General features: G+C 38.3%; 1 protein-coding gene across 2 annotated transcripts in view; it reads right to left on the reverse strand.

The window, feature by feature from the left end:
- notum.S (notum, palmitoleoyl-protein carboxylesterase S homeolog) overlaps nucleotides 1-14,712 on the reverse strand; it is a 59,792-nt gene that overhangs the window by 14,151 nt on the left and 30,929 nt on the right. For both annotated transcript variants that reach the window (XM_018238341.2, XM_041578176.1), the window contains exons 3-6: nucleotides 11,575-11,627; nucleotides 6,439-6,534; nucleotides 5,379-5,439; nucleotides 5,231-5,289 (exon numbers count right to left, since the gene is read on the reverse strand). In XM_018238341.2, coding sequence (XP_018093830.1) covers nucleotides 5,231-5,289; nucleotides 5,379-5,439; nucleotides 6,439-6,534; nucleotides 11,575-11,627 — 269 coding nt within the window. The remainder of the gene's footprint in view (nucleotides 1-5,230; nucleotides 5,290-5,378; nucleotides 5,440-6,438; nucleotides 6,535-11,574; nucleotides 11,628-14,712) is intronic.

A 14,712-nucleotide genomic window follows, 5' to 3' on the forward strand; every position in this document is an offset into this window, starting at 1 on the left:
GGAAATAAAAGCTATTATAAGGATTTGAGCTTTATCACTGTTATCCTGAATACAAATATAAATCTATCTATCTATCTATCTATCTATCTATATATATGCAGTCCCACAGTACCAGCACTCAGACAGATGTTGCCAGTGGTGCACGATCAACAAATCGTATATAGTCTTATGAAGGATCAGCACACACTGTTCTGTAGTGAAGTAATAGTGTTTATTTTCAAACGTATATATATATATATATATATATATATATATATATAAATATATACATATACACACAACTTTCCCTTGTTTGATATATATACACACACACACATACATATATATATATATATATATATATATATATATATATATATATATATATATATATATCTATCTATCTATATCTATATCTATATATATATAACTATATATACACACACACACATAAATACAGTACATACAGTCTGATTCTTTAATTGAAACATATAAATGGTTACAATGATATCTGGTTGCCAACAATCCACAACCTTTGAAGCAGAATTAAATTCATTCTGAGGCTGTAGTCCGCTCCACTCCTGCCATGAGACAAGGTGAAAACCTTGCCTCAGGCGGCAGAGAGTGGTCAGTTACAAGGGGCAGCAAAAAAAGCCACTTCTTGTAACTTTAAGAGCTGAATTTCCAGGTTTAACCAGGAAATTCGGCTCAGCCAGTGCAGATAGCGCTATTGCACTCATTGCACTAGCGATGTTGCCCCTTTGACCCACTCTGACGCTGATTTTGAAGCGTGGAACAGGAGGGGGGGCTGGAATCGCCCCTGGCTGTAGTGTTATTTATTTTTACATCGATAATAAAAATAAAAAAAACACACAAATTCCAGAGCACTTATAGTGAAAACTGTAAAACAAGAATACAGATGAGGATGAGGCTTGCCATTTTCACTGGTTTATAGCATTTTTAGATAAAACCTTGGGGGGTTCTTTTTACAAAAAACTTTTTTATAGTGATCTGGGTGCTTCTCTCTACCCAGATTATAGGAGATTCCTCATCTGTATTTTTGTTTTACTGTTTTCACTATAAGTGCTCTGGAATTTGTGTGTTTTTTTAGAAAAGATAGCTTCTCAATCTAGCTAGTTAAAATAGAATTGAGACCACAGTTCCAGAAGCACTGACTTCTCCTCCTTTGTGGGGTCCCGCAGTTAGTAAAACAATCAGCTAGACAATACGGGACTTCTCCACCCTTCTACCAATTTCCTTTTCCTACCTTTTCTTGGAATCAGAGATATTCATAATTACACTTTAATTAATTCATATGTGAATTAAATCACAATTGGTGGCACTTTACCATCCTTATTGGTGTTTTAGCTGGTTGTTAGTAATTCATTAATTAATGTTAAATGAATTGTTTATGAGTTAGAAATTACCAAATATACACAATATTTAAAAGGAAAATTAATTGTGTCTTAGTTTTACCCTATTTAATGCTAATTTATTGAGGTTAAGCACTAGCACTTTGTGGGATGAATTATTAAGGGGGGAACCTATAGATACTGGATCACGAGACCAAATGGTTTAACTGAAATCAAATCACACAGTGATAACTTTTTGTTTTTCTGATTAAGAAGACGGGGATACTTTCTTTCTTTTCTCCTATACAAAAATTATATACCCATACCTATACTAATTATAGAGTTTAGTATCACAATAGCCTTTGATATTATGTCTATCCAAAAAATCATCCAAGCCATTCTTAAAGCAATCGCATCACCCGGCAGGGCATTCCACAACCTCACTGTCCTGACTGTAAAGAACCCCCTACGTTGCTTCAAATGAAAGTTCTTTTCTTCTAGTCTAAAGGGGTGGCCTCTGGTACGGTGACTTTATGGGTAAAAAGGTCCCCTGCTATTTGTCTATAATGTCCTCTAATGTACTTGTAAAGTGTAATCATGTCCCCTCGCAAGCACCTTTTTTCCAGAGAAAACAACCCCAACCTTGACAGTCTATCCTCATAATTTAAGTCTTCCATCCCTCTAACCAATTTAGTTGCACGTCTCTGCACTCTTTCCAGCTCATTTATATCCCTCTTAAGGACTGGAGTCCAAAACTGCACTGCATACTCCAGATGAGGCCTCATCAAGGACCTATAAAGAGGCATAATTATGTTTTCATCCCTTGAGTTAATGGCCTTTTTATGCAAGACAGAATTTATTTGCTTTAGTAGCCACAGAATGACACTGCCCAGAATTAGACAGCTTGTTATCTATAAAAAACCCTAGTTCCTTCTCATTTAAGGAAACTCCCAACACACTGCCATTTAGTATATAACTTGCATTTATATTATTTTTGCCAAAGTGCATAACCTTGCATTTATCAACATTGAACCTCATTTTCCAGTTTGCTGCCCAGTTTTCCAACTTAGACAGATCACTCTGCAAAGTGGCAGCATCCTGCATGGAACTTATAGTTCTGCACAATAGTATCATCTGCAAAAATAGAAACAGTACTTTCAATGCCCACCTCCAGGTCATTAATAAACAAGTTGAAAAGCAAGAGACCAAGTACAGAGCCCTGCGGTACTCCACTAACAACACTGGTCCAATTAGAAAATGTTCCATTTACCACCACTCTTTGTAATCTATACTTTAGCCAGTTCTCTATCCAGGTACAAATACTATGTTCCAGGCCAACATTCCTTAATTTAACCAGTAACCTTTTGTGTGGCAGTGTATCAAATGCTTTAGCAAAGTCTAAGTAAATCACATCCACTGCCATCCCAGAATCGAGGTCCCAACGTACCTTCTCATAAAAAGAAATTAAGTTAGTCTGGCAAGATCCAGTATCTTATCCTTTATTAACCCTTTGAAAAGCTTTCCTACCACTGACGTCAGACTAACTGGCATATAGTTTTCAGGCTGAGAACGGGATCCTTTTTTGAATAGAGGCACATTAGAAATTCGCCAGTCTCTTGGCACTATGCCAGATCTCAATGAATCCTGAAAAATTAAGTAAAGAAGTTTGGCAATCACAGAGCTAAGCTCGCTAAGTACCCTGGGATGAATACCATCTGGCCCCGGACCTTTGTTAATCTTAACATGTTCTAGTCTCTTTTGAATATCTTCATGTGTGAACCATGCATCATTAGTTGTATTACTAGAATTGGGACTATTAAGAAGGAAACCTTCAATAACTGGTTCCTCATTTGTGTAGACAGATGAAATATATGAGTTCAGAATCTGCGCTTCTATTTTGTTTTCATCAACCAACTGACCCCCCTATGATAGTAAAGGTCCCACCCCTTCCTGCTTCATTTTTTTACTATTAACATATTTAAAAAATAATTTTGGATTTTTTTTATTGCTTGCTGCAATATCCTTTTCCATATCAATTTTATCTTGCCTTATAGCTTCTTTGCATGATTTATTGGCCTCCTTGTACCTTATAAATGATTTGGCTGCCCCAGCTAACTTGAAAGCCTTAAAAGCACCTATTTTCCTACCCACCTCAACATCAACACTTCAATTGCACCAAAAAGGTTTTGCTTTGCAACGACGTTCCTTGCTTACAAGTGGAATATACTGACAAGTATATTTATTAAGCAGCATTTTAAAGATTTCCCATTTTTGTTCTGTGTTTAACCCTGTGAAAAGCATTTCCCACTTAATATGTTGCAGAGATGCCCTTATACTGTCAAAGTTTGCACGTCTGAAATTTATTGTTTTAGTTACACCCTTATAGAATTGCTACAGAACCTCAAAGGAGACCATGTTATGATCACTATTCCCTTAATGCTCACCCACACAAATGTTAGAGAGGAGTTCAGAATTATTAGTTATTAAAGGTCCAAAAGAGAGTTATTCCTAGTAGATTCTTGAACGAGCTGGAATAAAAATTTGTCATTCAGCATATTTACAAACCTACTAGCTTTTTCTGTCTTGGCAACCTTGGGTAATGACCACAGTCAATGTCTGGATAAGCAACAACTTGACCCAGCTGTGAAGCCGCTTGTATCTGCAAGAGCTGGGCTTCATACTCGACACTTATACGAGGTGGTTTATAGCATACACCAATGATAATTCTTTTTGTAACCTTTTGCCCAGTCAAAATCTCTACCCAGAGGAATTCTACACCCTCACCAGTGCCAGCTATGGTTATTTCTTTAGCGCATTTAATTCAGGCTCCTCCACCCTTTTTAAACCCTCTGTCCCTCCTAAAAAGGGTGTAACAATTTAAATTCACAATCCAGTAACATGTTTCATCCCACCAGGTCTCAGTGATACCAATTATATCATAATTTTTAGAGCATACAATTAATTCTAGGTCTCTTATTTTACCTCACAATCTCCGTGCATTTGCCAGCATACAGCGGAGGTTACAAATTTTACTTTTGAAATTTGCATTACTTAGTGGAGAATTATATGTTAAGTTAGCATTATTCTGTTTTAGTTCCTTTTTCAAAAGGAAATTAAATATTCTGAAAGCTTGCTATGATTATCTTAGTTAGGCAATAAAGGTATCACCTTTATACCACTTTTTGTTATTTTTTGTGTACAATTGTTGTTTTTTGCCCTAAAACACTACATGTGTTTGGAAGAGACACCACATATACAACTCCGACCATTACCAACCATCAACCTGTGGGAGAGGTTCAGAGTGGTTTGATGGCTTCTCAGTAAGTGATTGTTGGTTGCCACAAAAAGTGGCTTCCCTCTACCTGTTCCTGTCTGTTTTTAAAAGTTTTTCAATTAAAAGAAGTTTGAGGAATTATATGTTGGATTAGGCTCCATTCATCAGGGTAGAAAGCACACTGCGAAACGATAACTGAAGTGTGTGGATTTTATGGTTATCTTCACATGACCATATGTGGATGTAAAGTTTCCTAAAAAGCAAGCAGCCCTTATAAGGGGAGGGGAATACTTTTGATCAGCAGCGCAGTAAACAGTTTGCAGAAGATCAAAGATCAGGAGTTTATGAGTGCTTAGTTATTCATTAAATCATAAACTCGAAGGGGACAATTAGATCATATCTAAGTCAGATTCTATGTTTCACAGAAGAAACCTTGTCCTGGCTCTAAATACAGCCTTATAATGAATGAAGAGGCTGTGCTTTCCTTAAACTCTCTAATGAGGGCAGTGTCAGAGCTAGCCCTATTATTAGTAGACAGTCTACACTAGCACTATAATTAGAGGAATTTCAACATCAGCCCAATAAAAAACCTTCTGTAAAGGAAAGTTGAAGCATCACAACTCACTTTTCTCAGTTTTAGGCGATACTCCACTCCATACATCACTAGAGCAATATGGGATGAACCTGTAGGAGGAAGGGGGGGGGTCACAGGTCATATATGGTAAGAAGGCCACTAATGCCATACAAAAAACAAAAAATAAAAATTAACCTACACAATATTAGCATTCCACCAGTGAGGATTCTCTTCTGGTTGAGTTGACAAAATGCCCGAAGCTGTGGAAAAATGTGTTGAACAGACTGGATTAAAGATCCAGGTACAGAAAATAAGGTTTATCATGACATAAAAATCTGAGGGGGGAAGGCATATTATTCATACCAATATACATGTATAGCCACTTTTCTATTGTTCAGTAAATTTGGGCAGCAGAACAGCAGGAAGTGAATAGGAGTTAAAGGAACAGTAACATTAAAAAATTAAAGTGATTAAAATGTAATATACGGTTAGCACGCACTGGTAAAAGTGGTGTGTTTGCTTCAGAAAGACATCTATAGTCTATATATATATACGCTGCTGTGTAGCCATGGGGGCAACCATTCAAGCTTGAAAAAAGGAGAACGTGCACAAATAAAAACATTTTTGATCCACCAGGATTGGCTCCTCTGCTGACTGATGCAGCATTGTGCCTGAACCCGGAAACATTCGGTGCAGCTTCGGTGCAGGCAGAACCAGCAGATTTCAGCACCAAATCATACATTTTGGTGCTGAAATTCACCACAACTGCCTGCTCTTGAGCAGAGGCAATGCTTCTGCATGCAGGCACAGCAATCAGCAGAACAGCAGAGGAGGAGTGGCTTCTTAGCAAGCATTTCTCTGCAGGTCAAGATCTGCCCAGTCTGGCCCTAGCCTTAAGGTGACCATAGACGAAAAGATCTGCTTGTTTGGCGACATCGCCAAACGAGCCGATCTTTCCCTGATATGCCACTAACGGGCACGGCTATATTGGGGGTAATCTGAATGTTCAGCCCTATGGCCGAACAATCAGATTACGATCAGAGCGCAATGGGCTCCAGCGGGACTGGTCGGGACTCTCCAAACACAGTCTGAAAATCTTACGAATCCTCGAGGATCTTTGCGTCTATGGCCACCTTTAGAAAACAAAAGCAAAGATCTAATTGGTTGCTATTGGCAACATCACCAGTGATGTTTGTCTCCAATGTTAATAAAAATGCCCACGTGTCAGCTGACTCCAGTGAAAGGCCAAAGTCACTTACCCGTTTTAGAAGGAGGCCAGGCCCTGGAGCTCATAAGACTCCTCATTGTGTCATAGCGTATATCACAGTTCTCACGGCTGATGCAGTACCATCCTCCTAAAAGTAATAATGAGAGTAATACCAGCAGCCAAAAAGGTTGTAGAAAATCAAATACAGGTATGGGACCTGTTATCCAGAATGCTTGGGACCTGGGGTATTCTGGATAATGGATCTTTCTGTAATTTGGAACTTCATACATTAAGTTTACTGGAAAATCATGTAAACATTAAATAAACCCATTGGGCTGTTTTTGCTTCCAATAAGGATTAATTATACCTTAGTTTGGGTTACTGTTTTATGATTACTGTGAAAAAGGAAATACTTTTTAACAATTTATTTTATTTAGATAAAATGATGAGAGACGACCATCCCATAATCCCATTTCTGGAGAACGGGTTTCTGGATAACAGATCATACTTGTAATAGGTAGTGAGAAAGACTTGTGATCTGGAAATACCATTGGAGACAAACTGCGCGAGAGAGAGGAACACAGAGTCTATTCACAAATACTATTGGAGACAAACACACATAGAGAGAGTAACACAAAGTTGTTATGTTTTGGGTAGCCGAGGATGAGTAGAGTATAACCGTGCTTTATTAGCAGGCTCATGCAGGCATTACACAACAGTAACTTTCACTTTTAAGTTATCAGGAAGTATGCACAGTATAAGTCTGGGCACAGTGACATCTAAAGGCCATTTGTATAAACACCACATATTCCCCCTATAGTAGGAAAGCATTTAGGCAAATGTAATAAACAACAACAATGCATCTTAAAGCAATAATATACATTATTCACATCACATAGTCCTGGGTCCGTGCAGGTAGTTTTATGATTCTCTCAGTACTCCTTATAGGTTCACTTTCTTCAGGCCTATTTCAGTTGACATCAGGAGTACTAAAATGTCCTCCATCAAATGGAGCTTCTCCAAAGTCATTCCTAACAGGCGCAAGATGACTTGGATTCCATATGCGAACATCAGACAGTTCATATGTGTATGGTCCTCGCTGGCGTCTCACTTCAAGTGGTGTAGTAAATTTAGATTGTCCTTGTTTCAGTATTCCTGGTTTCTTAATTCTGACAAAAGATCCAGGCTGAAAGTGCACTTCTCTTGCACCACGTTTTCTGTCAGTATAAGCCTTGAATTTGGCTTGTTGACGTTTGACAATGTCAGCAGTAGAGGATTTTGTAGGCACAGTATTTTGTGGAAGCTTGATGTCTGCAACATGTAACTCAGTGCACATCTGTCTGCCATGTAATAATTCAGCTGGATTGGGATGTTGCATGGCGCGTTGCTCTGTAGTTATGTAGAAACTCTGTTGTAAATATTTTCCAAGATTTCCCAGTAAGATTTGCTGTCTGTAGTGCTTCTTTCAGACTTCTGTTGAATCGCTCGATTTCTCCTTTTGCTTGTGGGTAATACACTGAAGATTTCCTATGCACAATATTCCTCTCTCTCTCAGAAAGGATTCAAACTCATATGAGACAAACTGTGGTCCGTTGTCTGATATTAACTCCTTTGGATTACCTTCTCTGCTGAAGACTGTAGACAGAAATGTTAATACTGTAGCTGATGTTATATGATAAACAAATGCAATTTCAGGCCATTTACTGTAATAGTCTATCAAGGTTATAGCAAATCTGCAGTCTATAGGAGCATCTGTAAAAGGACCGACAAGATCAATAGCAAGTTTTTCGCATGCTGAATCAGGAAATGGTACTGGCGGAAGTGGTGGTGTATGTGTAATAGCTGTTTTGTCATGATTCTGACAAGTAACACAAGAATGAATGGCAGTAACCACATCGGCATCCATTGCTGGCCACCAGTATAGTTCTCGTAGTGTTTGTTTTGTACGTACAATTCCTTGATGACTCTCATGTGCAAGTTGTATGAGCTTTTCTCGCAAGGTCTCTGGTACCAGTAAGCGGAGAGCTCCACGGACAACATAGCCATCTACTAAGGACAGTTCATGTCTAATCCTGTAGTAAGGTTGAGTATCAGGACTGAGTTTCTTCTCAGCATTTGGCCATTTGCTTTGTAAGATATCCCGTAGTTTTACTTGAATTGGACATGTGAGGCAAGCTTGCTTAAAATCAGCAGCTGTAATTGTAGGCGATAGTAAATCGGTCAATGCTACAACTTCTGGGTCCTCATCCAGTGTATCAGAAGCTGCAGGTAAAGGTAAACGTGACAAACAATCAGCAGTAACATTTTTCAAACCTGGTTTGTATTGCATTTTGTAGTTGAAATTCAGTAGCCTTGCTGACCAACTAGCTTTTCCTAGTCACTTTGTTGTAAGCAGTGTACAACAGTGCAGTGTAAAGGGCAATGATCCATGCATAAGGTAAATTCTCTACCCCATAGGTAGGTTCTCCAATTTTCTGTTGCCCAAACACATGCTAGAGCTTCTTTTTCAACAGCTGAATACTTACGCTCTGTCTCTGTATGTGTTCTGGATGCAAATGCAACAGTTTTCTCTGTATGATAAGCATGGATCTGTGTGAGAACTGCACTAATGCCATAGTCTGAAGCATCTGTAGTAACCATAGTGGGTAGTGCAGGATCAAATAAAGCTATCGCTGGACTGTTCATAATTAGCTGTTTCACTATTTCAAAGCTATATTGAGCAGACTCTGACCACACCAGACAAAGTTCCATGTAGTAGTGCTCTAAGTGGCTCCACAACTGAAGCATAGTTGGAAATAAACGTAGAATACCATGAAGTAAGACCTAAGAAAGCTTGTAAGGTCTGGAAATCAGATGGAGTAGGTGCTTGTGTAACAGCATTGACATGGTCAGGGTCATGCAGTAATCCATCTTGTGAAATTATTTGACCCAGAAATGACAGCTGAGTTTGTCTGAAGTGGCATTTGGAAAAGTTCAGTTTCAGTCCTGCAGAATCAATGCATTTCAGAACCATTTCCAGGTACTTGTCATGAAGATCCATAGTTGGAGCGTAGACAATTATATCATCCAAGAAGCATTCTACACCAGGTATGCCATGGGGTATAGAAGACATCAGTCTTTGAAAACAACTCTGTGCTGAAGCCAGTCCATAAGGTACATGCTTGAACCAAAACAAACGATCATGGGTGATAAATGCAGTGAGGTCACTACTTTCCTCATGCAGTAATACTTGATGATAAGCACTCTGAAGATCCAGAGTAGAAAAGAATTTTGCTCCTCGGAGTTCTGAAAATATTTCCTCTATGTGTGGCAAGGGATGATAATCCATAACAACTGCTTTATTAGGTTCACGGAGATCAACACACAATCGAATACCTCCAGTTTTCTTCATTGTTACAACAATTGGTGAAACCCATTCAGAGGATTCTGATTTTTCAATTAAATCTTGCTCTACCGGTTTCTTAATTCCTATGAGACAGTCTCCCTTATAGAGTAGGGCAATCGCCTCAATTTCTGGCTCAATTACTGGTTTTACATCTGGTCTCAACTTAACTTTGTGTACAAAGTTCTTTGCACAACCCAGTGAAGCTTTGTGGTGAAATTTTAGACACTGGCTGTGTGGCAGGCACTGGTGCTGTAGTAATGAGACCATCAACTAATTGTAGGTTTAATGCAGCAAAGAGATCCATTCCAAGTATAGCAGTACCTTTATTCACAATGTAAAAGTCACATTTTGTAGTATTTGATTCAAATTGTACAGTCACTGGCAAGCAACTAAGCACAGGGATTGGATCCTTTAAGTAACTGATCAGTTTCAGGGCAGTTGCAACAAGCGGATCTTTTGCAAAGTATTTCAAGAAAATATCCTTTGGTAGTATAGAAACAGCTAAACCTGTATCAAGCATCAGGTTAATGGAGTGTCCCTTGTCAGCAGAATCAGTACTGACACTGACAGTGCATATAAACTTGTCTGGAATAAATGTACCAGCTTTATCCACACTTAATACTGTAACATTTGTAGTAGTGATTTCATGAACACTTTAGCAGAACTACGGCAACTTTTGTGCAGTTTCGGCACCGTTTAGCTTTTGCAGGACATGTCACATAATTTGCAGTGTGTTGTGTTGAACAACAGCGAAAGCAGTATTTTCTATTAGTATTTGTTGCACAGTTTTGCAGTGTAGGTGAATCCCTTTCCTTAGCACTGTATTTTGCCTGTGACTGTGCATTATTAGGCCACAGTGTTGAATTCACAATTTGTACATTCCCAGCAGTTCCCCGACTGAGAGTTTTAGCCTCTGCCACTGCTGTTTCAATTTGGCTAGAAACTGTAATAGCCTTTGCAAGGGTTAAATCCTGCTCTCTCTCTAATGCGAGGTGAGTTTGTTCTTTCCACTGTTTGGTCTCTTAGCATTTCATCTGTTAGAGTCCCAAACTCACAGGTAACAACCAACTCTCTCAAAGCGGCTACAAATTGTTCTGTGGATTCGCCATTACGTTGTCCATGTTGGCCGAATGTATATCTTTTAGCAACCACATTTACTCTTGGCACAAAAAAGTTCTTTATAGTAGTAAGAGCAGTTTCATAAGTATCATCAGGTAATGGTAATGTTTAAAATATACGCTGTCCCTCTGCTCCCAGGCAGTGAATAAGTAAAGCATGCTTTCTAGCAGCAGAAATCTCCCCTTGGTTAGCAGCAATAATGTAGTTTTCAAACATAAGGATCCAAGCAGTAAAAGGTATGGTAGGCTCACCAGGCTGCTGCAGAGGTAGAAAAGCCATCTCGTCATCAATTTATGTTTTCGGTAGCCGAGGATGAGTAGGGTATGAGAACAGTGCTTTATTAGCAGGCTCAGGCAGCCATTACACAAAAGTAACTTTCCCTTTTAAGCTATCAGGAAGTATGCACAGTATAAGTCTGGGCACAGTGACATCTACAGGCCATTTGTATAAACACCACAAAAGTCTATTCACAAACAGTTAAACAGTTTATGACAATCATGTTTTTGCCATCTTGGCCTTTGATCTATGATCACATCAATAGCTGATTCATCAAAAGAGTCCTTTTAAAAGATGATACCATTTCAAAACGTGAATTATTTTTACTTCCTCAGCTGTGGCAGTTTGCCCAGAACCACTCAGGAAAAAAAAAAAAAAAAAGGAAGGAAGGAAGGAAGGAAGTTTTACCCTCGAGAAAGACAAGCCATCGTCTGCTACCCTTGGACTCCTTTAGGTAGTAGCTGTAATAAAACAGAGGTATTTTATAAAGAGCAGTAAAATGACAAATGGTTCCCTGTGAAGCGGTTAGCCATTAGTCCAAAACCCACATATATTCAGCAAATCAAAAAAATGCAATGGCCCAAATATAATAAGAAATCTGTAAAAGTTGATCTTTTTTGCCTTCCTCTGGATCAACTAGTAGTTAAGAAGATTTTATATAGACAGAAAAGGTGCAAATGCAACATTTATGAGTGCATTTCTGACAGAGTATACTGTAGCACACTCATGCCAACAGTTCAGCATTGATGGAACTACCAAGAACCTACTGCCTGCTTTACTATACCTTATTAATCTGCACAGCATTTACAGATGTCCTTTTACTTCTGAATCAGGTGTTGGATTAGAAGTAGATCAAATATACACTATACACTGGTGTGTTCAAACCCTACAGCCATAGTAAACTTCTTAATTATAGGTACAACGCTCACCCTGGGTGGGTCCGGGTGCACATGCCCCGCACCTTTTGCTTAATTCGCAAAATTCAGAATGCATTAAATAGTAGACAGGTCACTCACCGCTCCAGATCTCTGGCCCGGGTGCAATGCCCCAAACCCACAGCTTTGGGAGACTCTCACAGCCAATATAGAACCCTTTCGGCATGCACTCTACTAATCAACAGGCAGCAGTGAAATTAAAAATCAATTTTATTTATCATCAATTACCAACAATTCTCTTCCTAACGCGTTTCATGTGATCCCACATGTACTCATAGAAATGGTTAAGCGTTACACACATTTCATTCAAAAAGCATTGTGAGTTCACGTCACCATTGACGTGTTTCCTCTGTTAGGTAAAGATTTGCTTAGCATCCATTTCTAATCATGTTAACATACAATTTGAAATTTCAAAGATTAATAATTTATAGAATAATATTTTAATGACTGCACTAATATCACAAAATTAATTATTATACTTATTAAATCCAGTTCCATTAAATTAGATTCATAATATTCATAAAATACATTTAAAACATTTGAGACCTCATTTCATATGAAACAATTGATCAAACGATCAAACTTGTTATCAAAGTTACTTGTTCATACCCATGGGGTGGTTTCTAAGGTTTCTATTCTTTCTTCGTAACCTTTATTTATGTGTAATCTTGGGATTCTTGCAGAACTTCTCCCCAGTGGTTAGAGCGCTAAACATAAGGAGCCGTATTATGTATATTGGAGGCAATGTAACCTAATGTATCAAGATAGCTTCCCACATTTATATAGTTTCCTTTGTATCACTGTTGCCTATGTTATCGATACACTTATGGGTATGTTATTACTTCTATTTTTAGCTTCCTAACGATCTCAATCTTTTCATTCCGCAGCATACGAGCGGAATAGAATACAGTCCAGCTACACAAGAGAGAATGAGTGACAGGTGGATGTGCCTAATTAATCAGTTGAACTCCCAATGCTTTTTAAATGAAATGTGTGTAACGCTTAAAAATTCCTATGAGTACATGTGGGATCACACTAAACACGTTAGGAAGAGGATTGTTTGTTAAATAAAATTGCTTTTTAACTTCACTGATGCCTGCTGATTCGTAGAAAGGGTTCGTCGAAAGGGTTCTATATTGGTTGGATAATTTTTTTTTTTTTTTAAAGAAGCATGGAGAGAGGTATTATGTTAGGACAGTAAAGGGAAATAAAAATATATGATGGTTCTCCTCTACAAAAAATGCCTTGAATAGAATTATGCACTTCAGCACTGAACTCGCTTGGAATGTGATTGGAATACAATTACAGTGGAAACAGGTACTTTTGAAAGCGATGAAGGCTTTTGAATTTCACCAGATCCATCTAGCAAGAAAAGATATGTATTTTTTCATATCTGTGTATCACAGAAACCTACGAGAGAAGAAAAAGGTCTTGGAGAGGAAAGGGCCACAAGAATGTTCTGCAGGACACCATCCACAGTATCACCAAGCCTGCCATTCAGCACATCTCTGGCTTCATTTAAAGGAGAACTAAATCCTAAAATTGAATTTGGCTAAAATGGTGTATTTTCTATACCGAACTTATTGTACAGCCTGAAGTTGAGGTCCCTGCTCACCTTCTTATAAAAAGAGGTTAAGTTAGTCTGGCAAGATCTACAGTATCATGCATCAAACCATGCTGGCAAAAACTCATAGTATTATGATTTGCAATGAAGTCCAGTATCTTATTAACCCTTCGAAAAGCTTTCTTAACATTGACGTCAGTCAGGCTAATTGGCCTATAGTTTTGAGGCTGAGAACGGGATCCCTTTTTGAATAGTGGAACCACATTAGCAATTTGCCAAAAAATAACAGTTCAGAATATCAGCAATTCTCATCAACCATCTGATCCCCCTCTGATATTAAGGGCCCTGTCCCTTCCTGCTTCATTTTCTTACTATTTATATATTTAAAAAATAATTTTGAATTCTTTTTACTGCTTGCTGCAATACCCTTACCCTTGCTTTTTTGCATGATTTTTTAGCCTCCATGTAACCCAGTAATGTTTCGGCTGTCCCAGCTCACTTGAAAGCCTTAAAAGCACGTCTTTTCTTACCCACCTCAACACCAACACTTCTACTGAAACAAAAAGGTTTTTGCTTTGCAACAAAGTTCCTTGCTTACAATGGGAACATACAGACATGTATATTTTTTAAGCAGCATTTTAAAGACCTCCCATTTTTGTTGTGTTTTACCCTGTGAAACGCATTTCCCACCTTATATGTTGCAGAGATGCCCTTATACTTTCAATATTACACGTCTAAAATTTTGTTTTAGTTACTCCCTTATAGAATTGCCTCTGCAACAGAATCTCAAAGGAGACCATATTATGATTACTATTCCCTAAATGCTCACCAATGCAAATGCTAGAGATGAGTTCAGTATTATTAGATATTACAAGATCCAAAAGAGAATTATTCCTAGTAGGTTCTTGAATGAGCTGGAATAAAGGTTGTCATACAGCATATTTACAAACCTACTAAGTTTTTCTGACTTGGCAACCCCTTTACCCTAGTCAATGTCTGGATAATTAAAGTCACCCATAGTCAGTGTCAGACTGGCCCGGGCTAGAC

This window comes from Xenopus laevis, chromosome 9_10S (genome assembly GCF_017654675.1).
Source record: "Xenopus laevis strain J_2021 chromosome 9_10S, Xenopus_laevis_v10.1, whole genome shotgun sequence".
In the NCBI taxonomy this organism is placed as follows: domain Eukaryota; kingdom Metazoa; phylum Chordata; class Amphibia; order Anura; family Pipidae; genus Xenopus; species Xenopus laevis.